At 45.0% G+C, this 25,957-nt stretch overlaps 2 protein-coding genes across 6 annotated transcripts in view; one reads left to right on the top strand and one right to left on the bottom strand.

Annotated features, from left to right (window-relative positions):
• PFKM (phosphofructokinase, muscle) overlaps positions 1–10,575 on the top strand; it is a 57,545-nt gene extending 46,970 nt beyond the window's left edge. For 2 of the 3 annotated variants that reach the window (XM_023555730.2, XM_010596166.3), the window contains 15 exons: positions 6–101; positions 354–446; positions 1,263–1,388; positions 2,533–2,597; positions 3,085–3,148; positions 4,096–4,245; positions 4,689–4,759; positions 5,118–5,205; positions 5,293–5,445; positions 5,928–6,092; positions 7,555–7,616; positions 7,857–7,968; positions 9,525–9,624; positions 9,704–9,809; positions 10,034–10,575. In XM_023555730.2, coding sequence (XP_023411498.1) covers positions 6–101; positions 354–446; positions 1,263–1,388; positions 2,533–2,597; positions 3,085–3,148; positions 4,096–4,245; positions 4,689–4,759; positions 5,118–5,205; positions 5,293–5,445; positions 5,928–6,092; positions 7,555–7,616; positions 7,857–7,968; positions 9,525–9,624; positions 9,704–9,809; positions 10,034–10,178 — 1,596 coding nt within the window. In that variant the 3' untranslated portion in view covers positions 10,179–10,575. Of the gene's footprint in view, positions 1–5; positions 102–353; positions 447–1,262; positions 1,389–2,532; positions 2,598–3,084; positions 3,149–4,095; positions 4,246–4,688; positions 4,760–5,117; positions 5,206–5,292; positions 5,446–5,927; positions 6,093–7,554; positions 7,617–7,856; positions 7,969–9,524; positions 9,625–9,703; positions 9,810–10,033 lie in introns of those variants that run through there. The other variant, XM_064284319.1, reaches the window with a different exon arrangement.
• ASB8 (ankyrin repeat and SOCS box containing 8) lies at positions 10,568–22,955 on the bottom strand. 3 transcript variants are annotated; one of them, XM_010596168.3, is made up of 4 exons: positions 22,843–22,955; positions 19,577–19,740; positions 17,992–18,096; positions 10,568–15,160 (listed from the first exon to the last, which is right to left on the bottom strand). In XM_010596168.3, exons 2-4 carry the CDS (start codon positions 19,703–19,705, stop codon positions 14,528–14,530), a joined length of 867 nt encoding a protein of 288 aa, XP_010594470.1. In that variant the 5' UTR covers positions 19,706–19,740; positions 22,843–22,955; the 3' UTR covers positions 10,568–14,527. The 3 variants fall into 3 exon arrangements, with proteins under 3 accessions (XP_010594470.1, XP_003405794.1, XP_064140393.1); XM_003405746.4 differs by having other exon boundaries at positions 19,577–19,736; positions 22,843–22,949; XM_064284323.1 differs by lacking the exon at positions 22,843–22,955 and adding an exon at positions 22,739–22,761 and having other exon boundaries at positions 19,577–19,736.
• Positions 22,956–25,957: the final 3,002 nt, after the last annotated feature.

Below are 25,957 nucleotides of genomic sequence, written 5' to 3'. Positions count from 1 at the left end.
ACCAGACAAGGAACCGTGGTTCTCGTCTCAACATTATCATTGTGGCTGAAGGTGCAATTGACAGGAATGGGGAACCAATCACCTCAGAAAACATCAAGAATGTTAGTATGAATGAAACAAGAGAGGCTTCAGACACCGTACCCACCCTGGGCCCATTCACTAGTGATTTCTGAGTCTCCTGCTGTTATATTTCCCCTCGGTCCCTCTGCACATCTCTCCCGGATTCCCCATCCCCTGTCTTGCTTCCACTCAGAAATCATTAGAAGGCAAGAGGCTAAACCATCCATGGTTTGTCTGCATCCTTGCTTATTTTCGCTCCTTGACTCTGTCTTTCCCTTTCTCGGTCCCATCAGCTGGTGGTAAAGCGTCTGGGATATGACACCCGGGTCACTGTTTTGGGACATGTGCAACGAGGTGGGACACCATCAGCCTTCGACCGGATCCTGGTAAGTCATGGGGCCCTGTGGCCCTCCCACCTTAGACCCCTCAGCCTTACAGTCCTTGCCCTGCAGGACTGCACTTTCCCAGCACACGGGCTTAAACCATTGGTCATGCTACCCCCCCATCAGCCTCTGGACTGCCCTTGACCTGTTCCCATACACTCAAGAGTCCTCTTCAGGCACAAAATATGATGGGAAACTATATTCTGTTCTAATAATGAAGTCTGATATCTTAGAGCTCTGAGCATCTGTGAAATTATTAATCTCTAACCTCAGACACTCAAGTTGGAAGCCCCTTGTCCTACTTTCATTGGAAGAGAGAGGCAATATCCTTCCCGTTTTATAAATAAAACCAAAAAACCAAACCTGTTGTTGTTGAGTTGATTCCGACTCATAGCGACCCTATAGGACAGAATAGAACTGCCACGCAGGGTTTCCAAGGAGTGGCTGGTGGATTCAAACTGCCAACCTTTTGGTCAGCAGCCGTAGCTCTTAAGCTCTTAACCGCTGTGCCACCAGGGCTCTATTTTATAAATAGGAAGGAAATGTTATTAAGCCCCAGGAATCCCCTTTTTTACTATGGTGGGCATGTTTCTGTGGAACCAGCAGAATCCTTGGGGTTCTCATGGCAAGAGCAGGAAGAGTTACTAAGCTTTAGGTGAAATCTGGGTGGGGTAGTAATGTTCACTAAGTTCTTGGCTGCGGTCCTTCATTGTGGAACTCAACCCTGGGATTTGGAAAGCCTTGAGTGTTCTGTCTCTCCAGGCAAGCCAAGATGGGGGGACCTGAGCCCAATTGTCTTTGCCCCCTGGGTTCCTGCAGGGTAGCCGGATGGGTGTGGAAGCAGTGATGGCACTTTTAGAGGGAACTCCAGACACCCCAGCCTGTGTGGTGAGCCTCTCTGGTAACCAGGCCGTGCGCCTGCCCCTTATGGAGTGTGTCCAGGTGGTAAGTACCGATCCTTACAGCCCAAAGCCCCTGCCTCTGAACTGGAGCTCTTGGGGCATGAGACCAGCTCCTAAGGCCAGAGACAGGAGGGGGTGGGAAGGCAGCTGGTTACTAAGAGACATATGGGGAAAGAACACAGTGGGCTTTGTATGGGAGCCATAACCTCTCAGCCTGCCTCCACATCTGTAAAATGTTTCTAAAGAAGATGGGAGACTTTACATTCTCCCTCACAGTGAGACTTGAGGTCTCATAATATCCAATCTCCAACCCTCAGTTTTAACCCTTCTATGTCTTTATTAGAAGAGAAATGCAATATCCCTCCTAACTTTATTAAAAGTAGGGGAATATTATTAAGATCTGGCTGGATAGTGGCTGTCTCTCCATGATTTCTGCATTGAACATGTTTCTCTGAACTAAAATGAGGTTACTAGTACTCACCTTGAGGGTTATTGTAAGGATTGGAGAGGATACATATACAGAGGCTCTAATGCAGTACTTAGAAAATGTTAAGTGCTTAGGAAGTGGTGGCTATTATTATAGAAGAATCACTCCTTTGATACCACAGAGTGAACATGTGGCTGGGAGCCAGAGTGTCTGGCCTGATTCTCAGCGGGTCTGAGTGTTCCCTGCCTCTCTCTGACTCGAGAGTCCCAACTACCCACAGCCAAGACAAGCTCCAGCTCATGCTTGGAACTGTATCTCAAAGGCCCCAAAGCTAACGCACTGACTCAGCAGAGATCAGTGCTTGGGAAGCCCATGCCTGGGATCAGCCTTCCTTCCTCACTGGGTTATCAGCAGGACCTTCTTCATTTTCTTATTACTTTGGAGGCCCTTTTGAGGCTAGAGATCTGGGTGTGAAATAGGGGAAGATGCTATACACCTGTGAGCCTCCTCTATACTGCTCATAACTCTAGTATATTTAGCTCTGAGTCAGCCCTTTGCTTTTGCTGCTCATTAGTCAGAAAATTAAGGAAAAGCAAGATACTTGGACTCCTGTGACAGTCTGGGGCATAGAAACGGCAGGAGGCATGATGGGCAGGCTCCAGTCAAACCCAGAGAGGCACAGGGTCTGACCCTGGAATGGGAATCCAACTGTGCAGAGCCCTGCCTTGGAGTTGTGATGGGTGCTGTGTTCCTCCTGCAGACCAAGGATGTGACCAGGGCCATGCAAGAGAAGAAATTTGATGAAGCGATAAAGCTGAGAGGCCGGTGAGGAAATGACTTGGAAGCTCACTAGCTACAGAAATCAGATGTCAGAATGAAGCCAAAAATCTGTAGATCTCCATGGGGTTCTGCTGGCAAGAGGAGGAAGAGTTAGCTACCAAGACCCAAAATAGGAGCTTCTGCTCCTTCCTGTTCTTATTGTCTCTGCAACAATTTCTTCCTCAAGAAAATTAACTGTGAGGTGACCAGGAGGCACAGTGCTGATCAGGCATGATGTCCCAGGGATCAGCCTGTTATAATCTGTTATTTCTATATGGGAACCTCACCAGATGGTAAGTTTCTCTAGGCAAGGGACAGTCTCTTGTGCTGAGCACAGCACCTGGGGGGAGAGTGCTCAGAGAGGGTTTGGTGATTTAGTGGCCCCTGTGCAGCCCCAGTTAGGCCCTGAGAGGTTTGCTCCATGGAACTTCATATTGGAAGCTGCCGGCTATGGGGAAGGGCCTAAAGACACTTCTCCCTCTACTGTTTACAGGAGCTTCATGAACAACTGGGAGGTATACAAGCTTCTAGCTCACATCAGACCTCCAGTGACTAAGGTACTGGCAACTTGCCCTCTCCCCTGGCCACGTCCCTTCCTCAGTCTCCCTTTGTGAAGTGCTTCCCCCAATCCATACAAACTACAGCTTTGCCACCTTCATTCTTTGCCCCATGATAATCTTCAATGCTGAGTCCCTGACCCGTCTAAGATCATTTTTTCTTAGCCACCTTAGAGACCAGCCCCATGTTCTTCCTCTGCCATGGAAGTCTCTAACACAAGCCCTAAGTCCAATTCAGTGCTGGTGAGGCAAGGTAGCGTGCAAGGAGTGGGAGAGAGGGCTTACATATTTTTTCCTCTGGGAAAATCTGGGAGTAATCACATCTAAGTGTATCTAAGGCGCTTCTTCCGTTGGTGTAGCAGCTTTCACTATTCAGTGTGTATCAGAATCACCTGGGACCATTTTCCTTCCGCCTGAGGAACTCCCTTTGGTATAACTTTTAGTATGAATTTGCTGGCAATAAATTCTGTCTGTTCTTGTTTGTCTAAAGATACCTTGATTTTTTCCTTCATTTTTTGAAATATAAATCTCTTCTGGGTTGCTCATTAAATGTGCAGATTCCTGGCCCCTCCCACAGAGAGTCTTATTCAGATTTGGGGTCAGGAATATGCTGGTTTAATAAGCTCCTCAGGTGGATTCTGATGCAAGTGGTCCAAGGGTCACGCTTTGGGAAACACTGGTCTGGGAGGTCTTATATTCATTATATGATGATGATGCCTGGGATCAGGGACAGCACCTTTATTTATTGATTTGTGATGAAGAATTTTGCTCACACAGTATGAGGTTGCAGGCAATGCTGGTGTTCCCTGGGAGAGGGATGTGCGTTGTCGAAGGCAGGTGTCTTGATCCCAGGACAATAAGGGACTCAGAGTTCTGCCTCCCTTACTCCCCGCTGGGGCCTCTGCCCCTCCCTTTCCCCTGCTCTCTCTCTGTTTGCTCCCCTCCAGGGTTTTGCACACACCGTGGCAGTGATGAATGTGGGGGCCCCAGCTGCAGGCATGAATGCTGCCGTCCGCTCCACTGTGAGAATTGGCCTCATCCAGGGCAACCGCGTGCTGGTTGTGCATGATGGCTTTGAGGGCCTGGCCAAGGGTCAGGTATGGAGAATACAATGAGGGGAGGGCACATATTCTGGGGCCATGGAGCAGTCATGGGAGCATGCGTCTAGCAGGGGTGACCTGTCCCTTCTTTTCCTGTGCCCTGTCCTTTACCACCTCTCCTCTCTTAGGGTTCAGGTAGTAGATATTTAATTTTAGCGCAGTAGGATAGGCAGAAGCTCTGGATGAATGAACCCTTTGAGTGCAAACAAAACTCTTCCTCAGCTTAGCATAGTACTCGGTAGAAGTACGTGCCTAATATTTGTGGTTAAGCATAAGGGTGAGAAAAGTTTGATGAGGTCGGGAAAAACAGGTACCTGGGGTTATTCTCCGACCCAGGTGGGAGTTAAGGGTAGGGTCAGAATTTGAGAAGTGGCATCAGTCCCACACAGGCCTCCTGGTGCTTTAGTCCCAAAGGAGACCTGGGTCACCTTTCCCTGCAGATTGAAGAAGCTGGCTGGAGCTATGTTGGGGGCTGGACTGGGCAAGGTGGTTCCAAACTTGGGACCAAAAGGTAAGTGACATTACAGAGTGGCTCTTCCCTGTCACCCCTTAAACGTGTCCCTTGGAATATAGGCATCAGCTCATTAGGTCAGGGTCTGCTTCTACCATCGCTCTTGTCTGGGCCATCTACCCACAAGCTGACAGTTGCTTGAGCAAGAACAGACATGCCCATTAAACATCTTTTAGCATCTCTGGCAACTTAAGGCCCCAGTGTATGTATCCTTGGAGAGGAGTGAGAGGAAAGGGAGCTTAAGCCAAGAAATGATAAACAAAGCATCTTGTAACTCTAGCTTTTTTCTCCCTCAATTTTGCCACCTCTTCCCCTAATTCCACATTTTCCCCCAACCCCTTACCCCCTGCTAAACTAGGACTCTACCCAAGAAGAGCTTTGAGCAGATCAGTGCCAACATAACAAAGTTTAACATTCAGGGCCTAGTCATCATTGGGGGCTTTGAGGTAAGTGGCCACCACTTCTTCTTCTCTCCCTCCCACCTTCCGCTTCTCTCCCCAGTCAGTATCCCTCTGCTCTCTTCCTCTTCTCAGGCTTACACTGGGGGCCTGGAGCTGATGGAGGGCAGGAAGCAGTTTGATGAGCTCTGTATCCCGTTTGTGGTCATTCCTGCTACAGTCTCCAACAACGTCCCTGGCTCAGACTTCAGCGTTGGGGCTGACACAGCCCTCAATACTATTTGCATGGTGAGAGCCCACCACCATTTCCCATCCCCTTTGCCCAGGACTATGATCCCAGGCACAAGTGTGGTGGGCTACTTTTTTATACCAACCAAGCAGCAACTTTTGAAAAATGCTTCTTAAGTCCAGGCATTTATTCAGACTTTGTTTCACCGCACACATGGTGTTCATTCTCCTCAGCTTGTGAGTCCTCTAACCTAGAAATGCACTGGTACTCCGTGTGCCAAATGTTTTTTTCTTTCCTGAGATTGTGCAGCCTGTTTCCCTACTCTGAGCACCAGAAAGGGTAGGTACAACTTCCTTCCCAGAAGAGATATTCCTCAGTGAGTTGGGAAATATGCCTTCTGGCCTTGAATGCAAGAACTTGATAAGATTTAGGGTCCCTACCAGGCTGGGGCAATATAGTTGGGGTAATGGCAAGGGCTAGAGAAGTAACAAGAATCCAACCCCTGCCCCGTCTATCTAACTCTGACCGACTGTCTTTGCAGACCTGTGATCGCATTAAGCAGTCAGCGGCAGGCACCAAACGACGGGTGTTTATCATTGAGACGATGGGTGGCTACTGTGGCTACCTGGCCACCATGGCAGGACTTGCAGCTGGGGCTGATGCAGCCTACATTTTTGAGGACCCCTTCACCATTCGAGACCTACAGGTAAAGGGCCACCTAGAGCCTTCTAGTCAGCCTTCCCTCCCCTAGTCTGTTCTCACCGTCCCCACACTGGCCTGGGCTGGGAGAGCTCCAGATGAGGACTGAGCTGACTGTAGGGTCCTGCAAGGAGACTCGAAAAAGCACCATGCAGGCCTTCCCCTGTGCGCCCTTGCATACATAACGGGAGCTGCCGTTTGAGTGCTCATTTTGAGTCAGGCGGCATGTTGCTAGGCCCTTTACATGCATTTTATCTTCACAACAGATGCGCAAGGGAGATATTATCTCCATATTACAGATGAGGATGGTTTAGAGAGGTTAAAAAGCTTCTCTGTACTCCTAAGTCAGCAGGTAATGTAACTGATGGATTGGGAGCCAGTGATCTTTCTACTGTATCATGCCACCCCTCCCGATTTCCCTTGCTACGAAAGCTATACTCTTTTCATGCCATTTTTTTATTAGTGTTTTATTACGTTTTTGATGAAAGTGTACACTGCAAAACAGGTTCCCATTCAACAATTTCTGCAGGGATTGTTCAGTGACATTGGTTACATTCTTCCCCGCGCCCCCATCATTGCACATTGACTCGACGGCACTGGGTTTTTTTTCTTTTTTTTTTTTTTATTGCACAGGATTTATTTGTTTTTACAAAAGTAGAAAGTAGAATAACAAGAACAATAACACTAGTCTACTGTGGCTGATGGGGTCAGTGTCTCATCTATATTTCCTGGGATCTCGGTATCTTTTTTTTTTTTTTTTTTAGTTTTCTTTCGTTGTTGAGAATACGTATAGCTAAATATATACCAGTACAGCAGCTTCTACCTGTACAATTTGGTGGCATTGATTATCATTCCATTTTCTAGGGAGATATCCTTTTACCTCGGGGGTGGGGCTCAGACTTTTATTTCACAGAAGGACCACATGATCCTTATTTTCCAAGATCCCAGTCCTCGGAGGAGAGAAGGAGCCGAGAAGTGGTGGGCAGCAGGCTGAGGAATTCCCTAATCTGAGAATCCGGCCAGCCCCTGCAAGGAATGGAGGGTGGGAGCCTGCCTCCTTCACCCCTAACTCAAAGCCCAAATGAGGGGAAGGAACATATTCTTCCAGATGAATGAATCACTGCTTTGCATAAAAGCAACCCATTTAAAGGCCCACAGTGTGAATAGAGTCAGTTCTCTGAGGGAAGAGAAGGAAGCCCGGGAAAAGGACGTTGGAGGGGAGGTGGCTAGGGGATGAAGACTGACAAACGGTTACCATGACTGTCTCTAACTTTCCCTCTTCCAATTCTGCCTGTCTTATTTGGAGTCTCGGTTTTACACTGAACTTATTAAAGGGATTAGGCAGAGCTCAGGCCCAAGATTGTAAACAACTCCCTTTTATATCCAGCTGATGTGGAAGAGAAATTTACGCCCTTGCCTGCCTTTGTCTGCTGCCCAGGGAGGCTTAGGATTTGCTGTTTCATTTTCAGGCCAATGTTGAGCATCTGGTGCAAAAGATGAAAACGACTGTGAAAAGGGGCCTGGTGTTAAGGTACTGCATCCATTGTTTGTTCCTAAGTGGAGAAAACAAAAATCAGGCCTTGGCCCAAACCCATAGAATGGATCATGGTTTGAACACCCGAGGAATCTGTAGATGCAAAGGGAGGGGACAGCCTATCCCTTGGGCCCCACAGGAGTTAGAAAAGTGAACAACAAAGCCCACAAAGGCTGAGAGGGTAGAGAGATGGGGGGAGACAACTGAAGTCATGGGCTTTTGGTCTCTACCTGGCAGGAATGAGAAGTGCAATGAGAACTATACCACTGACTTCATTTTCAATCTGTACTCTGAGGAGGGAAAGGGCATCTTCGATAGCAGGAAGAATGTGCTTGGCCACATGCAGCAGGTAGGGAAGACGTGCCCAGTCATGCCTGTCCCCAGGTGACCACAGCCCTGAGCAGCCATTTAGGTACCTGTCAGCCTTTTCCATTCTGGGAGGCTGACAGGGCCACCATGGAGAATGGGCCTACAAACTCTTGGCATTGTAGAATCAAAACATCTTTATCCTGGAAATGAGATTATATGGTCCCTCCTCTTCATTTAGGGGAGGGTTTCTCAGCCTCAACACTGTTGACATTTGGGGCTGAGTAGTTCTTTGTTGTGGGAAGCTATCTTGTACATTGTAGGTTGCTTTAGCAGCACCCCTGGAATCTACTACCCACTAGATGCCGGTAGCACCCTCCCCCAGTTGAAACAAGTAAAAATGTCTCCAGATATTACCACGTGTTCCCTGGGGGACAAGATTGTCTCCAGTTGAGAACCACTGATTTAGATGATATAAAACGAGCCCTACAGAGGAGAAATAATTTGTCCAGGGTCACTTGTCAAGTCAGGGCCAGAATGAGGCTAGGGCATTGCTCTTTATTCTGCACCATGCTTTCATAAGAAACTTACTCAATGAGTACAGGCACCTTCCTGGTGTTGAGTTCCATCTCACAAACTGGAGTTGCTAGGGGAAAGGAATTATTTTCTATCGTTCATACTCAACCCCTGCCCAAGGTAGGCCTCACTCAAAGGTGGCACTAGTGGTGTGAGGTCCTCCCCCATCCCAGATATCCCCAGTTGATACGTCTTAAGCACTGACCTCTCCTTACCCCAAAATGAATTCCCAGTGTCTCAGTTTGAATGAGTTTATCAGATATTTTCTGATTAAAAAATTGTGAGACATCACAGGTACCTCTCATTGTTGAGTGGGAGAAGAAGGGGAGGCCCTGCAGGAGTGGGGTATTATTTGATAGGGTCTGAAGACCTATTTCCTACTTTGCCTTCCCTCCCACTCTTCCACTTAACATTCTCTGGTTCGAAGAAAATTTGTAGGAACCGTTAAACACTTGACAACTAACTGAAAGGTTGGCCATCTGAACTCACCCAGAGGTGCCTCAGAAAACAGGCCTGGTGACCTGCTCCTGAAAGGTCACAGCCTTGAAAATGCTATGGAGCAGTACTACTCTGTGCACGTGGAGTTGCCATGAGTCCGAACTGACTCGACAGCAACTAACTACAACCACCAAGGGCAGCCAGTTTGGAACACAAGGAACACTTCTGTGTCATCGATGATGGCGATTGACAAAAGCTGCTAGGCTAACAAGGGCAGAAAATTGGCCAGTGGCCAATAAGATGAAAAGAGAATGAACAAGATTTGGCAGCTATAGAGCTAGGAGAGGAAATTGTGAGCCCATCAACCCCTTTACCTTAACTAGTTATTACCAGATGAATGGTCAGATATGCTGGGCCCACTCACCTTGGCTCCAGTACCATGTCAGTGACCCTTTCGCACTTAGATGTCTGGATTCCTGCTTCTGGCTATAAACTTGGTCTCACTCTTTCTTTTTTCTCTTACGTATTTCTGCTGCCACTTCTTTAGAGTTCTTCCCTCTGTAACTTTTACGATTCTTTTTCCAGGGTGGGAGCCCAACCCCGTTTGACAGGAATTTTGCCACTAAGATGGGAGCCAAGGCTATGAACTGGATGTCTGGGAAAATCAAAGAGAGTTATCGTAATGGTAGGAGGAGTGAGAGGGGGAGCCCCCATAAAAGCTGGTTGCCCAGTATAGAAGCTGATGTGTCATCCCCTTCTGGCAGGGCGGATCTTTGCCAACAGTCCAGACTCAGGCTGTGTTCTGGGAATGCGTAAGAGGGCTCTGGTCTTTCAACCAGTGACTGAGCTGCAGGAGCAAACAGATTTCGAGTGAGTATATCCCTCCCTGATTGTTTCGAGATCTACTCTCCTCAACCTCTTCAGTATCTTCAGTTCTTTTCTCCTAGGAGTAACACCTGTCATCTAACCCACTTCAGTTCTGATGCCCTTACCCTAAATAAGTCTCTTCTGCCCAGCTTTTCCCATAAGCCTTTAATAGAAGTTGATGGGGGTGCCCAAGATTATATCACCATCCCGCCCCGATTCCTCCGTAGGCATCGCATCCCCAAGGAACAGTGGTGGCTGAAGCTGAGGCCCATCCTGAAGATCTTAGCCAAGTACGAGATCGACCTGGACACCTCCGATCATGCCCACCTGGAGCACATCAGCCGGAAGCGGTCTGGGGAAGCGTCTGTCTGACCCTCTCTGGAGTGAAGGGACCAGAGTATCTGATCATGGTCAGCGCACCCCTCGGTAGATCCAAGTACACATATTCTCAGTGTATTTAGCTCATTTGTCATTAAGTTTCCTTTCATTCTGTAGCTGCAGCCATGATCAGCTCTGGCCAGGGAGCAGGGGCAAGGGTCGTGAGTAAAGCTCCTTTGAAGTAGAATTTCTCATGACTTCTACCCCAACTTCAACTGTCATGCAAGGCTGAGCTCTAGTGTCACTGCTAGATTTCAGTTATGCACAATTTTCCTAAAAATAAGCTTTATTTATTTCTTTATTTGTGATAACAAAGAGTCTTGGTTCCTGTACTACTTTTACTACAGTGACACGCTATAACTACACTAATAAATGCCAACTGGTTACTGTCCTTTTGGTTCCCTTAAGTTCTCATTTTCACAAGCGGGATGCAGTCCAACCAGCCCCTTGCACCTGACTGTGCCCAGACAGAACACGTGGGACAGTGCAGTCCATTGATCACCTCATGCACTTCTATCTACCTCTCAGATGATTTTTCTGTAGCATATCTTGGCTCTCTGTACAAGCTCCCAGCACATCATACGCTGGTCCTCGTCCTCATCCTGCACTAAACCGTCCTGCATCACCTGCACCCAAGAGGACTCTCCAATCTCCCTGAAGCATAAAGTCGTGTATCACCTCATGACCATATACCCTCTACTTAGGGTTTTTTTTTTTTTTTTTTTTCGGCCATCCAAAGATCTCTGACAACATGTCCTCTACCAACCCAGGGGGGTTTCTTCTTAACTTTTCCCCTGTACTCCTACCTGGATGAAAGCCAGACTCCATTTGTAATACAGTTGGTCCTGGGAATCAGGACCATAGATTATACCCTGAATTGACAGGATATTGCCCTGCTTTAATGCTCAGCTTAACCTCCAATACACAGATCTTGGCTCTCAGCACAGGCACACATATTCCTCCCAATGGTTTCCTTACTTGCCTGTTGAAGCAGAAATGAAGTTCAAGGTAGTATAAGGGATCAAAACAAAACCCAGACCCAGTGCTGTCGAGTCGATTCCGACTCATAGGGACCGTATAGGACAGAGTAGAACTGCCCCATAGAGTTTCCAAGGAGCGCCTGGCAGATTCGAACTGCTGCCCGTTTGGTTAGCAGCCGTAGCACTTAACCACTACGCCACCAGGGCTTCCATAGAAAACCAAAAACCAAACCTGTTGCCATTGAGTAGATTCTGACTCATAGCCACTCTGTAGGACAGAGTAGAGCTGCTGCATAGGGTTTCCAAGGCTATAATCTTTAGGAAGCAGACTGCCTCATCTTTCTCCCGTGGAGGTGGGAGGTTCGAACTGCCGACCTTTTGGTTAGCCACCAAATGCTTAACCAACCACTGCGACACCAGTGTTCCTCATAAGGAGCAGAGGAAGGGATAATCCCAGCCCACCACTTTTGCTAGCTGCCCGAAGTATGAATATTACTGCCCTACCCTAAAAGCAGTTCTGAATAGTGATTGAGAAGCTTGTTGTCAGATTCGGTAATTAAAGCAGCCAAATGCTCTTTGTGCAATTCTTCAAGGGGAAGAGGAATTAAGAATAAATATCAAGCACTGTATTAGGCATTTTACATGTTATCATCGAATTCTCGAAACAGCTTTATGAGGAGGAGGGTAACAGCCCCATTTCAGAGGTGAGAACACTGGGGCTTAGGGTGGTTAAATAATTATATCCTAGGTCTTACAGTCTTTACCAAAGCTGCGACTCACTCAGTTCTGACTTCATTTCTCCTGCCTCTCCTTACCATGCTACATCAAATCTAAAACCACAAGGGCTATGAAAACAAAGTGAAAGTTTAGGCATTCTTCCAGATCTGGGACATAACATTTAAGTGCTATCTGCTATTAATTTATAGGTTCTTGTTCCTGTCTTTAGTCCTAGAGCTGTATGTTTAAGAAAATGATGGTGAGGGAAGGGATAACTGGTTGGAAAACTAATCACAAAGGAAAAATGTCACTTTGTAAAGAGGTAAGAAATTTATGATCATACTACTATCTGGGAAAAAAAAAATAGCGAAGACATCACTAAAAAATAAAGCCTATGAAGGAAAATGCCATTTCCCCAGAGTGAAAAAGATATGTGAAGCTGTTTAAACTCTCAAGTGGAGGTGAAGCAGAATTTATCAGCCACCAACTGCATGGGTGATTAATGAGAAAATAACGAATATCTTTTCCCATGTGGATAAAATACTTTCCCTCTCCAGAATATTAACAGTGTCTATGATGAGAAATGACATAGCACCTCAACAGTGGTAAATCTAGTCTGAATATTAGAATCACCTGGGGTGCCTTTAAAAATCCTCATACCCAGGCCCACTTCAGACCAATTAAATCCATCTCTGGAGGTGGAGCCAGGCCACGGTATTTTAAAAAGTGCCCTACCTGTTACCATCAAGTAGATTGTAACTCATAGTGACAGTATAGGACACAGCAGAACTGCACCATAGGGTTTCCAAGGAGCAGCTGGTAGATTCAAACTGCTGACCTTCTGGTTAGCAGCTGAGCTCTTAACCGTTATGCCACCAGGGCCTAGGTGGGTTTAATAAATAACTAAGCTTGAGAACCATTGACTAAAACAATGGTTCTCACTCATGCCTAGGCTACACTGTAGAAGCATCTGGAAAATGTAAAAAACCCACCCATGCACCAAAGCCAACCCCAAGAGGTTCTGAGACAATTGATATGGGAGGAAGCCTTGGCATCAGTGTTTTTAAAAAGCTCCCTTGGTGTTTTAATGTGCAGCCGAGGTTGAAAACATAAAATTCCAAATTGGAGGTGGGGGGAGAGAGGAAAGGGAAGCTTCTTCAAATTACACTGTCCGGGCCTTCCTGTTCACTTCACCATCACCCTGAATCACTTGCTAGTGGATGAGATGGGTGAGGTTGGGATGGAAAGATGCACTGAAGACCCAGGAAGGAATGGAAGAAATGTCTGGGGTCAGGTAGGAAAAAGTGGAGAAAAATAGGAACAGTAAAAACTGCTAAACTTGGTTTTAGAACTATTTATTTCTTCTTTTTTTAAGAGGGCAAAAAACACCAACAGCAAAAGGACAAAACCAGACATACTTTTTGCAATTAGCTGTGTCAACAGATTCCATTCATTTTGCTTGTGGTTCCCAATCAGCTTAAAAAAAAAAAAAAAAAAAAGTTCTTCAAATTCGCATACAGGTCATTTAAGATCAATAACAACTTGATCTAGTTTAGGAACATGGAAAAGAGTATTGTGACTAAGTATTACTGACTAAAATGGATTATTTTGGGGGTTGATGGGTCATTTCAAAAGAAGCTCTTGTAACTCTTCCTACTCCTTCCCCAATCCCGCCCTCCCCAAGTCTTGCATAGATCAATAAAAAGCAAAGTTTCCAAAACAAATGAAAGAAAAATAATTCCAGCCTCTTGGGAGAGTGAGCTTTCCAGAGGGAATGAAGAAGACTGTTGGGAAAAGGCAGCCCAGCCCATATTCCTCTCCTGCTAGAGCAAACACCTTATTCTAAGGTGCAAGAAATGCCTGCTAATCCCATTAGAGCAAACTAGCTTTAAGGAAGAAAAAGAGCTACATTAGAAGAAAACAGGAGTTCTTAGGATTGCCTAGAATTTGCTCTCTCTTCTAATGTGTGGCAAGCAGCCAAGACAATCCTTTTAAAGTAACATTGAACGACTGTAACCCTTGGGCACACCCATGAAAAAGAGGCAAAGACTGCTGTCTCCTTTGATGGAGGGGATGGGGCTAGTCCCTTCTGAATGCCCCATGATGTGGCACTCCAGGGGTATCATCCAGCCCAATGCTGAATCTGCACTCCATTTGAGACTGCAGTATCTTCATCTTTGGGTCGCAGTTGTTGTTCTCTGGAATTGTGATTTTCTTAAGTTTCTTCAGAGACCAATTAAAATAATTCTAGAAAGATTCTTCTGGAGGGTTAATCATGTCCCGAAGGAAAATCAAACACACATTCTTTAAATATTTTTCATCTTCCTACAAAAATTCAGTTGCACTGTTGACTCTAAAGGGGTGAGTGGGGGAGACCTCTCTTTTGCAGGGTGCAACATAAAAAGCTAAGTAAGCAATAAACAGAAAACAAAAGTGAGGGATTTTTTTGTTGTTGTTTTGTTTGGTTGGTTGGTTTGGAGAGGGAAGGTGGTGTGGAGGTTATTATTGTGACAAGTTGCCTCAAAATCTATAAACCACACAGCAGGAACAACTGCTTTTCTGGCTCTCCATGGTGAAGAGACAATACTGCAGGGGAAAACCTCACCCAGAGTTGCCTACGTGGTGGGTAAAAGCATCTCCTCCATGTTATTCTACAAGTAACAGGTATTCCTTCAAAGAAGCTGGCAGTGGAAGGCCCTTCACCGCATCTGGCAGGTACTGGAGTCCCAGGCTACGGCGCACAGCATAGCGAGAGAGTGTTTTTAGAGTTCCTGGGGCTGAGCACAGAACAGTCAGTTTTTCACACAGCTGCTGGTCTCTGGCCACCTCTCGTGGCATGGTGCCATTTTTCCTTAATTCAAAGTGTCCAACAGCTCTATGGAGGAGCTCAAAACAAGAGTCCTCTTTCTCTGTTCCAAGTCCCCTGACTAGTAGAGCCACCAGGCGGGAGATGGGTGTTTGGCCTTTGAGGTTAATGACCCTGACCTCTGCACCGTAATCAAGAAGGATGCTGACACTCTCAAGATTTCCCTTCATGGCAGCCCAGCTGAGAGGTGTATCATTGTTGTAATCCAGGGCATTGACAAAGGCCCCACTCTCTAGGAGAGCACGCACGCACTCGGCGTTGTTCTTAAAGGCTGCCCAGTGAAGTGGAGTGTCTCTGTTGCCGTCCAGCGCATTGGGGTTTGCACCATACTCCAACAGGACCTCCACACAAGCCTCGTCTTTCTCAGCTGCATAATGGAGGGCTGTTCGGTTGTAACCATCCAGGGCATTCACCTATAAAGAGGGAGAACTATTACAGTAGATAGACACTGGGAAGGAGATAGGCAGCAAAGCAGCTGGCATGTATTTACGCACCTTCCTTATATAACATTCTGAACAGGAGGGTCAACAAGCAAGTCCCTGGGAGTCTTGATGACGAAATGACAGGAGCTTACGAGCAAACACGAAAAGAGTTGTCCCAAAACAATCAACACTATTACCTGCATTGACTAGCTGGCCTGCATTGTTCAGATTTTTGCTGCTGCATCATTTCTCTTATTTACTGTTCATTAGAATTTCTACCGTAGGTCAAGAGATAGAGAATAAGAAGATGAAGTCTAAGTCCTTGTAACTGCTCTCAAAGACATTTATTGGAGAGCAGCTTGAATATACTAGCTGCTTAGGTTATTTTACTTACTTATTTACTTATTTTACTTATCCTCTCCCCTGTGGCTAATGGCAACCAGGCTAAAAAGTAATGAGGCCAAAGCTGCCCATGTAGTTTACTGTGCTCGTTAGACATACAGAGAAGCTCCAATTATTAAGCTAAGTCAGTCTCTTGCAAGAATATGCTGTGGGTTCACAAGAGAACCTGAATGAAAGCATGTGGAGGGAACAGCACAAATCTTCCAATGCTGGGAAAGCAGCTGGCTTGCTGAGAATTCGCATCACCTGTAATTTTTATTGTTAGCTGCTGTGAAGTTGGCTTCCGACTCATGGTGACCCTATGCACAGTGGAATGAAATGTTGCCCATGCCACCCTCATGAACAGTGGGGATTAGACTGCTGTGATCCGTAGGGTAGTCACTGGCTGACTTTTTGGAAGTAGATCACCAGGCCTTTCTTCCTACTCTGTCTTAGTCTGGAAGCTCCACTGAAACCCATTCAGCATCATAGAAACGCAAGTCTCCAGTGACAGGTGGTGGCTGTGCATGACGTGCGTTGGCTGGGAATCAAACTAGGTCTCCCACATGAAGGCAAGAATTCTACCACTGAATCACCAGTGCCTCATGCCTGTAATTTTTGAGGGCTACAGCCAAAGATTTCAAATCCCCAAACTAATAAATAGTGTATTATCCTCTGCCATAAAATACAATAAAGCAAAACTAAAACATTTGAGTTCAACCTTCTATTTGGCTAAAAACCATTGTTTTCCTTTTATCACTGGCATTAATCACTGGCTTTTATTTCAGTGTCACAAAGAAAGAGTCTTTAATCACAAAAGTTACAGAATAGATAACAACAAGTAGACAAGAGAATGACAATGTGGAGAGGAGGAAGCTAGGTGGCTGGTCCCTCAGGCTTACTGACCAGTGTGTTTGGAGGCCTGCACACCAGCTTCATGACAAATATGATTCAAATTAGTGCCTCAGTAAATAAGCCTTCAAGATTACTTGCGAATAGTCAAAACTGCTGTTTTATTTACTTAATAAGCACTTTTGGAGCCCTGGTAGCACAGTGGTTAAGAGCTCAGCTGCTAACCAAAAGGTCAGCAGTTCGAATCCACCAGCTGCTCCTTGGAACCCTATGTGGCAGTTCTACTCTGTCCTATAGGGTCACTATGAGTCAGAATCGGCTCAGTGGCAACGGGTTTGTTTGTTTTGGTTTTTACTTAGCAATTACATGTCAGTGTTCCAAACACTGATGAAGATAATACCATTATCACCCTCATTTTACAGATGGGGAAACTGAGGCAAAGAAAGGCTTATGTAACTTGTTCAAGGTCACACAGCTGGAAGTGGCAGAGCTGGAATTTGAACCCATGAAGTCTAGCTCCAAAGTCTTATTTCAACCATTCATTTTACTATGCTGCTTCTTACTAATGCCAAGGGTCTACTTGCAAAAATTAATCCATGTTTTTACACTGAGGTACATTAAAAAGAAGACGAGAACAAGATATATTACAACAGAAAATGATTCATGGGCAGAAATAGCATAAGTGCCCTGATCCCGAGGAAGGGATTGCCTAATGATATTTATCCCCCCGTGACAGTGGTATTAGGAACACACGCCTGATAATAATAATAAAAAAAAAACCCAAACCAGTTGCCACCGAGTTGATTCCAATTCATGCAGACCCCATATATGTAGAGCAGAACTGCCCTCCACAGGGTTTTCAAGGCTGTAACCTTTCAGAAGCAGATCGCCAGGCCTTTTCCCAAGGTGCCTCTGGGTGGGTTCAGACCACCAACCTTTCAGTTAGTAGTTGAGCGCTTAACCAGCTGTGCCAGCTAGGGACATCCAGGCAGCTGCCACCATGTCGATTCTGACTCATGGTGCCTCCGAGTGTGTCAGGGTGGAACTGGACTCCATAGGGTTTTCAATGGCTGAGTTTCTGGAACAGACTGCTAGGCCTTTCTTCTGAGGTGCCTCTGGGTAGACTCGAACCACCAACCTTTTGGTTAGCAGCTGAGCGTGTTAACCATTTGTACCACCCAGGGACTCCTGCACATCTGATAGTTGGTCTCAAATGGTTTAGATTTAATCAGAGTTGAAGGCCTCTACACTTACCAGCTCCTGGACAGTCAACAGGGCATAAGAGGACTAAATGGAAATGTAAACAACTACCAGAAAGCGAGCTGGAAGGGAAAATAGAGAAAACTCCTTCTTCCTGGAGTTAGAGATGCTTTAAGAGAATAAGAAAGACAAAGGAATGAAATCCTTAGATCATTTTATATATTTACCACTACATTTTACTTTAATATTGATTATACTCAATGTTACCATGAGCTAGAAGGTGAAACTGGAGGTGGGAAGAGATGGGAGGAGAGACAGGGAGAGATTCTATGAAAACATGAAGTTCAAGTTTTAGTGACTCATTAATACAAAGATATTAAAAACATTACCTCAGCTCCTTTTTCCAGGAGTAACTCCACACAGTCAGCATCTGATACCATACAGGCACAGTGCAGGGGCTTCAGTGTGCCATGGGTACAGTTCACATCTGCTCCCTATGGGTAGAAGGAGACTTCAATCAGCATGTTCAGCTCTGGCTCACTGAGCAGGATGAGACTGAGAACTGAGCCCAGGGTGGGGGTCGGGGGAGAGTTCGGGTCCTAATTATACCATAAACATACCACTGGTTCCCAATTTCCATTTCTGTAAATTCAACAAATAAGGATATAATACCAATGTCAAAACCTAGAGAACACACTAGAGATAAATGAGAAGAACCGTCATTTCCTTAGATCATGTTGTTCGTTTCTCCATAAGGAAGCCCGTCATATGGCCATTGGACACCATTGAGGACCTAACCATACATGTAAAAGCACTGGGAACATTACCACTGGACAGGAAAGCTAGGCCAGCAATCCACTTTCTCTGGCTGCTGTGCTTTGAAAAAGTCAGGAAATTGAGTCTGTCAGACTGAGGCCAGGAGGACAAAGAGGGCTTGCTCTTTTTGCCATCTAACAGATGACCATCACTAATAGAAGGGTCATCTTAATGTTATCTTTTTATTTATTGGTATCTTCAAAGAAGCCTCTTAGTATCAGCATTCTCTGCCACCTAGCTCCTGCTAGTGCTTCTATTCCAAATCTGATAAAGGAGATGGAGATACTACAGTCAGATCAAAGTCACCAAATGACTCAGAGCTAGAATTAGAATGTGACAAAGTTTCTACTGTCAAGTCTTCTGATGCCACTTTTTCGAAAATGAGCTAATAACACTGTATGATTCTTCATTCTCACAGTTGTGCCACATCACTGAAGTAGTTACACAGCTTCAGGCTACAAATAAGGATCTTAAAGTTGTTAAAAAGAATGTACAGAAGTAACCATCTGGATGTATTTTCTAGTGATCAAAAAGTTACCCTGGTAACTTCTCTTCAACAGTAGTAACATACAGAACAGGGAATCACACACCTAGCATACCAGTCATATAACAGAATGACTAAATAGCAGTAGTTAGATATTAGTTGAGTATTTTGTCACAAATTACCATGCATTTTTCTTTTAGGGACTGATATCTTCAATAGGAAGTGGTAGCTTTTGTTAAAATAGAAGGCAAGTAAAATTTCTCCATGTAATTATGACCCAGATGTGAAGAAAGGCTCTTAAGGAAATTGAAAACCACCTCAGCTTTGCTTGCCTCCTTCCTTCCTTAGTACAACATGTATAGAAGACCTTGAGCTCACTGGATTCCATATACACCATATCCAGACATTTTATACAAAGAAAATGAGACTAGGATCATCTAGAACATTTCATGAAGAAAAATATAAGACACACAAAGTGAAAAGGAGAAGGGAAGAGAAGCAAAACACAGAAAAATAAATTTTAATGAGCAAGTCAATACATTTAAGGAGACTATAACAACTCCTTGTGATCTTATGCTGAGTCAAAGCTGCAAATCTGTAATTGATTAGGATTCCCCAGGAATTTTCCCACTTTACCTCCCAAAAGACTCTAGCGTTAGTAACAGCACACTCACCCCTCTGATGAGGTCCTCTACATTATCATGTGGGAAGGAACGGATGGCAGCAATTGTTCGGATTAAGCGCTCTGAGAGAGAGTATTTGCTCTGAATGCTCTGCATAATATACCACATACTGGAACTCATCAAGGCTCAGAATATGCTCACATGCTCCAAACTGCCTGAAACAAAGAAGTTTTAGGCATACACAGCATCACTGGACATACCTGTCCTTAGAGCTAGGGTTCTCTGAGGCTTTCCCAATACTAAAGCAGATTTCAAGAAGATCATGATTAATATCATTTTTTCCTTAATCATAAGGAAACAGATATAGATTATAATATACCTTTTCCTCTCTTATTGACTCTCTTATCTGACATTTTGCATTTACAACAATAGTAAAAAATCTACTATCTATTTTGCAATTTAACAACGTACGTCTGGCAGTAACGAAGTGCCTGAGGTGCAATGCGAGAGTAAAGCTGACTGTGAATGTTAAGGTTATGTGTCAACTTGGCTGAGCCATGATTCTCAGTGCTTTGGCAGTTATGTAATGATGTAGTCATCTTCCATCTTGTGATCTGGTGTGGTCATCCTCCATTTTGCATAACACCGATTTTGCATAACGACCTGGTCTTTGGAACCTAACCATGTCAATAGTGAGGAGAAGGGGTAGTTGCTTTGGGAGCTGGGTAGACCTGGACACAAATGCTCTGACCCTCACGACCTCTGTTCTATTCTCTGATTTAGTAGTCTAGACAAGAATTGTCCAACAGGTCCTAAGAACCCATGGAAATCTATGTGGTTATACACAACTAGGCAAGGAAGGGGATTTTTAAATGGTAAAGATGCCACCGACATTTTTTCCTCTTCTGAACTTTCGTGATCTTTATTATTGGCACAACCTTTAGGCTATGACATTTGGCCTTACAGTTATTACATAAATATTATTTCTCCATCTAAATTGTAATTGATTGGAGGGCAAGAACTTTGTCTTATACTTTTTTCCCCATCCACAGAGTCTCCCAAAAAGCACATGTTTAATAAATATTGGTTGGCTGAGTGACTAAAGGGTATGGAAGTAATTGTTACCTATGAAAAGACAGGGAGAATGCTATGGAACAAATGCATATATGTTACTACCGACAAGGCATCTATAAAATATCTTCAAATGTTTTCAGCAAAGAAAAAAAAGGGAAACATATGATATTTTATAAAATAAGGAAGGAAGTAAAAGTATGAACACTCTGGAATCATCTATATAAAATTAGAGTAAAAAAAAATCCAAGTTCTTACCAATGACATATGCTTTCAAGTTTTGGGAAAGCAAATTTAAGAGTGCTAATAGAATTAAGTATTTTGACAATTGGTTATTTATGACAACTGAAAAATAGATTTGGGCAAGTATATATATTGAATATATATTGAAGTATGTATTGAAACCACAACAGGATGGAGAATTTTAGGATGGAGGAAGAAAATAATGCAATATACTTAAATTCAACTGTGATAAAACTTTTGGCTATGTAAGAGGTGCTAGTTGGGAACATTTAAAATTACAGCAAATAAGGTGGAACATTTCTATGAAAAAGCACATATGAGAAACTGTAGAAAAAAGAGGGTACAGTATCAACGCTTTAGGTGTAACTGTTTAGGAGTCTCTGTTCTTATTAAACTATAATCTCCTTGGTGATAAAGACTGTGTTTCTTTCCAATAGTGCCTGACACATGATAAATTGCAATTGTATTTTTTGAACCAATACAAACCTTATTACTTAGAATCCTAATAAATTCAATACTTGTAATAATTAAGCACATTATTCATACAATGATTACTAAAAAACCAAGGAATAATTATTTTGGCTATCTCATAATAATTAATTTTTACTTTTTATAATGAAGTATCCCTTTACACATGATGGGATATACTACAAATTCTAATAGTTTCTATTTTGCTAGTGAGTAGCCATTTATATGTTTAAAAAATATACAGTGCTAATTAACAGAAAAAAAAAAAAATCCAAAAGCAAACCCAGTGCCGTGGAGTCGATTCATAGCGACCCTATAGGACAGTTATAACTGCCCCATAGTTTCCAAGGAGCGTCTGGCGGATTTGAACCGGTGACTCTTTGGTTAGCAGCCGTAGCACTTAACCACTACACCACCAGGGTTTCCATTAACAGAATGAGAGTGAAAAATATCCAACTCATATGTGTCAATGATTCAAACTGAGCATCTCCTTCCTACTATGAATGAATGAGCTTACACGTTTGTTTACATGTCTCTCTGAAATTTTCTAGATATTTTAGATTTAGCGTATGTTTTAATGTCTCCAACAGCCAGAGAGAAGGTCTGTATCTCACACTTCTTTCTAACAAGGAAGGAGAAAACAAAACAAACAAACAAAAAAGGCAGAGGGACATTTGAGTCAGCGATTCCAAGAAAGGGGCTATCTAAAACGGAAGGCTTGGACTGAAGAGACTCTTCACCATTTCTAGGTGACCGACACCTTTCATAATCTGATGAAACAACCTGCACTCATTTTCGAGGCGCTCTTGGACCCAGACTAGGGACCCCTAACTCATCACTGGTCGTCTGCTGCTGCTCCAAAGCTCCCGGTAGAAGAGGTAAACCTCGGGCAGATTGACAACATTCCCTGTCAGGAAGGAACGGTCAAGGAAATCTAAACACGACCTCTCTCCGTGCACCCGTGCACGGTTTGAGTCTGTTGGGCCCCTTCTGCTGGAGCTGACAGCCCTTTCTCCCCCATTCTCTTTACGACAGGATCGGGAGGTATCACCGAAGAGTTTTTACTGCGACGCTGGAAGCAAAGTGGGAGAGAGGCGACGTTCAGGCTCTGGCGCTAGCCAGGCCTGGGCCTCCGGCCCGCGAGGAGACCCTCGGCCCAGCCAGAGGCGCCCTCCACCCACCGCACCTGCTGGACCCTTAAGGGCTCGCGGCAGCTCGGTCGCTCCGAGGCTAGGGGGCGGGAGGCAAGGGCACAACATGCAAGGACGTGTGGTGTCACTTTCCACATGGGCTCCCAAAAGGTCGCAGCGATCCCGGCAAATCTCCTGGTGGTGGAATTGAAAGGGGGTCGCGCAATTTGCGCCAGAGAAGCCCCAGAAGTGGACCAACCCTCGCACGGATCTCTCCCCAAAGCCCGGAACGAAGTCTCACAGCCTGGAGGGCTCACGGGCCTCGAGCGGGGAGCGTTACTGGGTGTGGTGTCCCGGGGTGGGGAACCTGGCTGCAGACCTTCCCGCACCGAGTGCCGGACTCACCGAACCGCAAGGCTGAGCTGGGAGGCGAAAGCCGCTGTCAAGGCGTGACCCGGAAGCAGAAGTTGTCGCAGCGGGTCCTTCTGTTTACAGGACAAGGCCGACTAGGAAGCGCGCCTGCGCACGGGCCGGCGTCCGAGAACCAGGTGCGCCTGCGCAGACTCGCGGGGCAACCTGTGTCCTTCTGAGTTTCGTTCACCCGTTACTTTCTCATTTCGCCCAGAGACTTTGCGCGGGGGCGAGATGTAGCACTCTCGGCCACAGTCAGGGGGCTCGGGTCCGAGTCCTACCGTGGGAAAAAGCTCAGGGGCCCAGGCTCTCGGGCCGCCTGTGTGGTCACACCTGCGTAGACGAGGCCTGCGGTGGGGCCATCCGTGCCCTTTTCTACCTCGCCACTGTCTCCACGCCAGAAACGGCCTGGGCACCTTATCCCCAGACTATTCTACCCTCCTTAGCCACACTCGCTAAACCAAACCTTGCGTCGACTGAATTCACACCGGTACACTTGCTTAGGAGACTAGATTGTTTCCAAGAAAGTCTCTTTGGCAAATGAGAGACTTCCAGCATTTATCCACCATGTTGAAGCGAATCCATGTTCTTTAGTACCCGTCCTGGATATTGTCCACCCTCCATCGGAGTGAACTACACTGAAGACAAACTCAACCACCTTAGGGGTGTAGCCCAAATGTTGAGGACTAAAACAGATGTCATTGCTGACAGTAACCCTTCCTACCCAGGGAGAGCCATGCTGGCACCTCTGAGAGATGTGCTTCATGTGTACAGCGTAAACATTTCAAAGCCAGCAGCACATGGTGCTGAATGTAAAGAAAGAAGCTCCCCACACGGGCGGTTTAACGAAGCAGCCTGTTGGGTCAAGAGTGTTGCAGCACTTACTTCCCAAAACTGGCCTAAGTCACAAAATCTAACCGGTTTGAGATTAAAGCAGGGGTCAGACAGTTCATGCAGCTCATGCCCTGTCTGAAGGGTGAATTTGTACCATGCAGGAATGCGTCCCCCTCCCTCCCTCCTGAGTCAGAATCGATTCCATGGCACTGGGTTTTGGGTCCCTCCCTCCCATCCCACCATGGTGAGGTTGCCCAGTTTCTCAAAAGAAGCTGAAATCTAGATTTTTAAGAATGGGAATTCCCTGAAATTGCAAATGTTGGCAACAATTTTCTAAAAATCGTTTTACATTATGCCTGCAAGCTACCTCTTTCAAACTCTAGACTAAAGGCTGCTTTGGTCATTGGTTGTTGTTAGGTGCTGTTGAGTTGGTTCTGAGTCATAGTGACCTTGTGTACCACAGAACAAAACACTGCCTGTCCTGTGCCGTGCTCACAATCATTATTATGCTTGAGCCCATTGTTGCAGCCACTGTGTCAGTCCATCTCATTGAGGGTCTTCCTCTTTTCCGCTTACGCTGTACTTTACCAAGCATGATGTCCTTCTCCAGAGACTGATCCTTCCTGACAACATGTCCAAAGTATGTAAGATGCAGCCTCGCCATTCTTGCTCCTAAGGAACAATCTGTTTGTACTTCTTCCGAGACAGATTTGTTCATTCGGCAGTCCAAGGTGTATTCAATATTCTTCACTAAAACCACAATTCAAAGATGTCAATTCTTCTTCAGTCTTCCTTATTCATTGTCCAGCTTTCACATGTATATGATGCAATTGAAAATACCATGGCTTGGGTCAGGTGCACCTTAGTCTTCAAGGTGACACCTTTGCTCTTCAACACTTTGAAGAGGTCCTTTGCAGCAGATTTACCCAATGCAATGCATCTTTTGCTTTCTTGACTGCTGCTTCCATGACTGTTGATTGTGGATCCAAGTAAAATGAAATCCTTGACAAATTCAATCTTTTCTCTGTTTATCATGATGTTGCTTATTGGTCTAGTTGTGAGGATTTTTGTTTTCTTTGTGTTGAGGTGTAATCCATACTGAAGGCTGTGGTCTTTGATCTTCATCAGTAAGTGCTTCAAGTCTTCTTTACTTCCAGCAAGCAAGGTTGTATCATCTGCATAATGCAGGTTGTTAATGAGTCTTCCTCCAATCCTGATACCCCGTTCTTCTTCATATAGTCCAGCTTCCTGGATTATTTGCTGAGCATACAAATAGAATAGGTATGGTGAAAGGATACAATCCTGACTCATACCTTTCCTGACTTTAAACCACACAGTATCTCCTTGTTCTGTCCAAACAACTGCCTCTTGATCTATGTAAAGGTTCTTCGTGAGCACAATTAGGTGTTCCGGAATTCCCATTCTTCGCCATGTTATTCCTAGTTTGTTATGATCCACACAGTCAAATGCCTTTGCACAGTCAATAAAACACAGGTAAACATCCTTCTGGTATTCTCTGCTTTCCCCCAGGATCCATCTGACATCAGCAATGGTATCCCTGGTTCCATATCCTCTTCTGAATCCGGCCTGAATTTCTGGCATTTCCCTCTCTATAGACTGCTGCAGCTGCTTTTGAATGATCTTCAGCAACATTTTGCTTACATGTGATGTTAATGATATTGTTCTATAATTTCCTCATTCAGTTGGATCACCTTTCTTGGGAATAGGCAAAAATATGGATGTCTTCTAGCCAGTTGGCCAGGTAGCTGTCTTCCAAATTTCTTGGCATAGACAAATGAGCACTTCCGGTGCTACATCTGTTTGTTGAAACATCTCAATTGATATTCCATCAATTCCTGGAGACTTGTTTTTCACCAATGCCTTCAGTGCAGTTTGGACTTCTTCCTTCAGTACCATCGATTCCTGATCATATGCTACCTCTTGGAATGGTTGAACATTGACTAATTCTTTTTGGTATAATAACTGTGTATTCCTTCCATCTTCTTTTGATGCTTCCTGCGTAGTTTAATATTTTTGCCATAGAATCCTTCAGTATTGCAACTCGAGGCTTGAGTTTTTCTTCAGTTCTTTCAGCTTGAGAAACACCAAGTGTATCCTTCCCTCTGGTTTTCTATCTCCAGCTCTTTGCACATGTCGTTATAATACTTTACTTTGTCTTCTCGAGCCACTCTTTGAAATCTTCTGTTCAGTCTTTTACTTCATCATTTCTTCCTTTTGCTTTAGCTGCTTGACATTCGAGAGCAAGTTTCAGAAT

The sequence above is a fragment of the Loxodonta africana genome, chromosome 4, assembly GCF_030014295.1.
Source record: "Loxodonta africana isolate mLoxAfr1 chromosome 4, mLoxAfr1.hap2, whole genome shotgun sequence".
NCBI lineage: Eukaryota > Metazoa > Chordata > Mammalia > Proboscidea > Elephantidae > Loxodonta > Loxodonta africana.
Note: the sequence above shows the minus strand (reverse complement) of the source record. Positions and strands in the feature narration are given on the sequence as shown.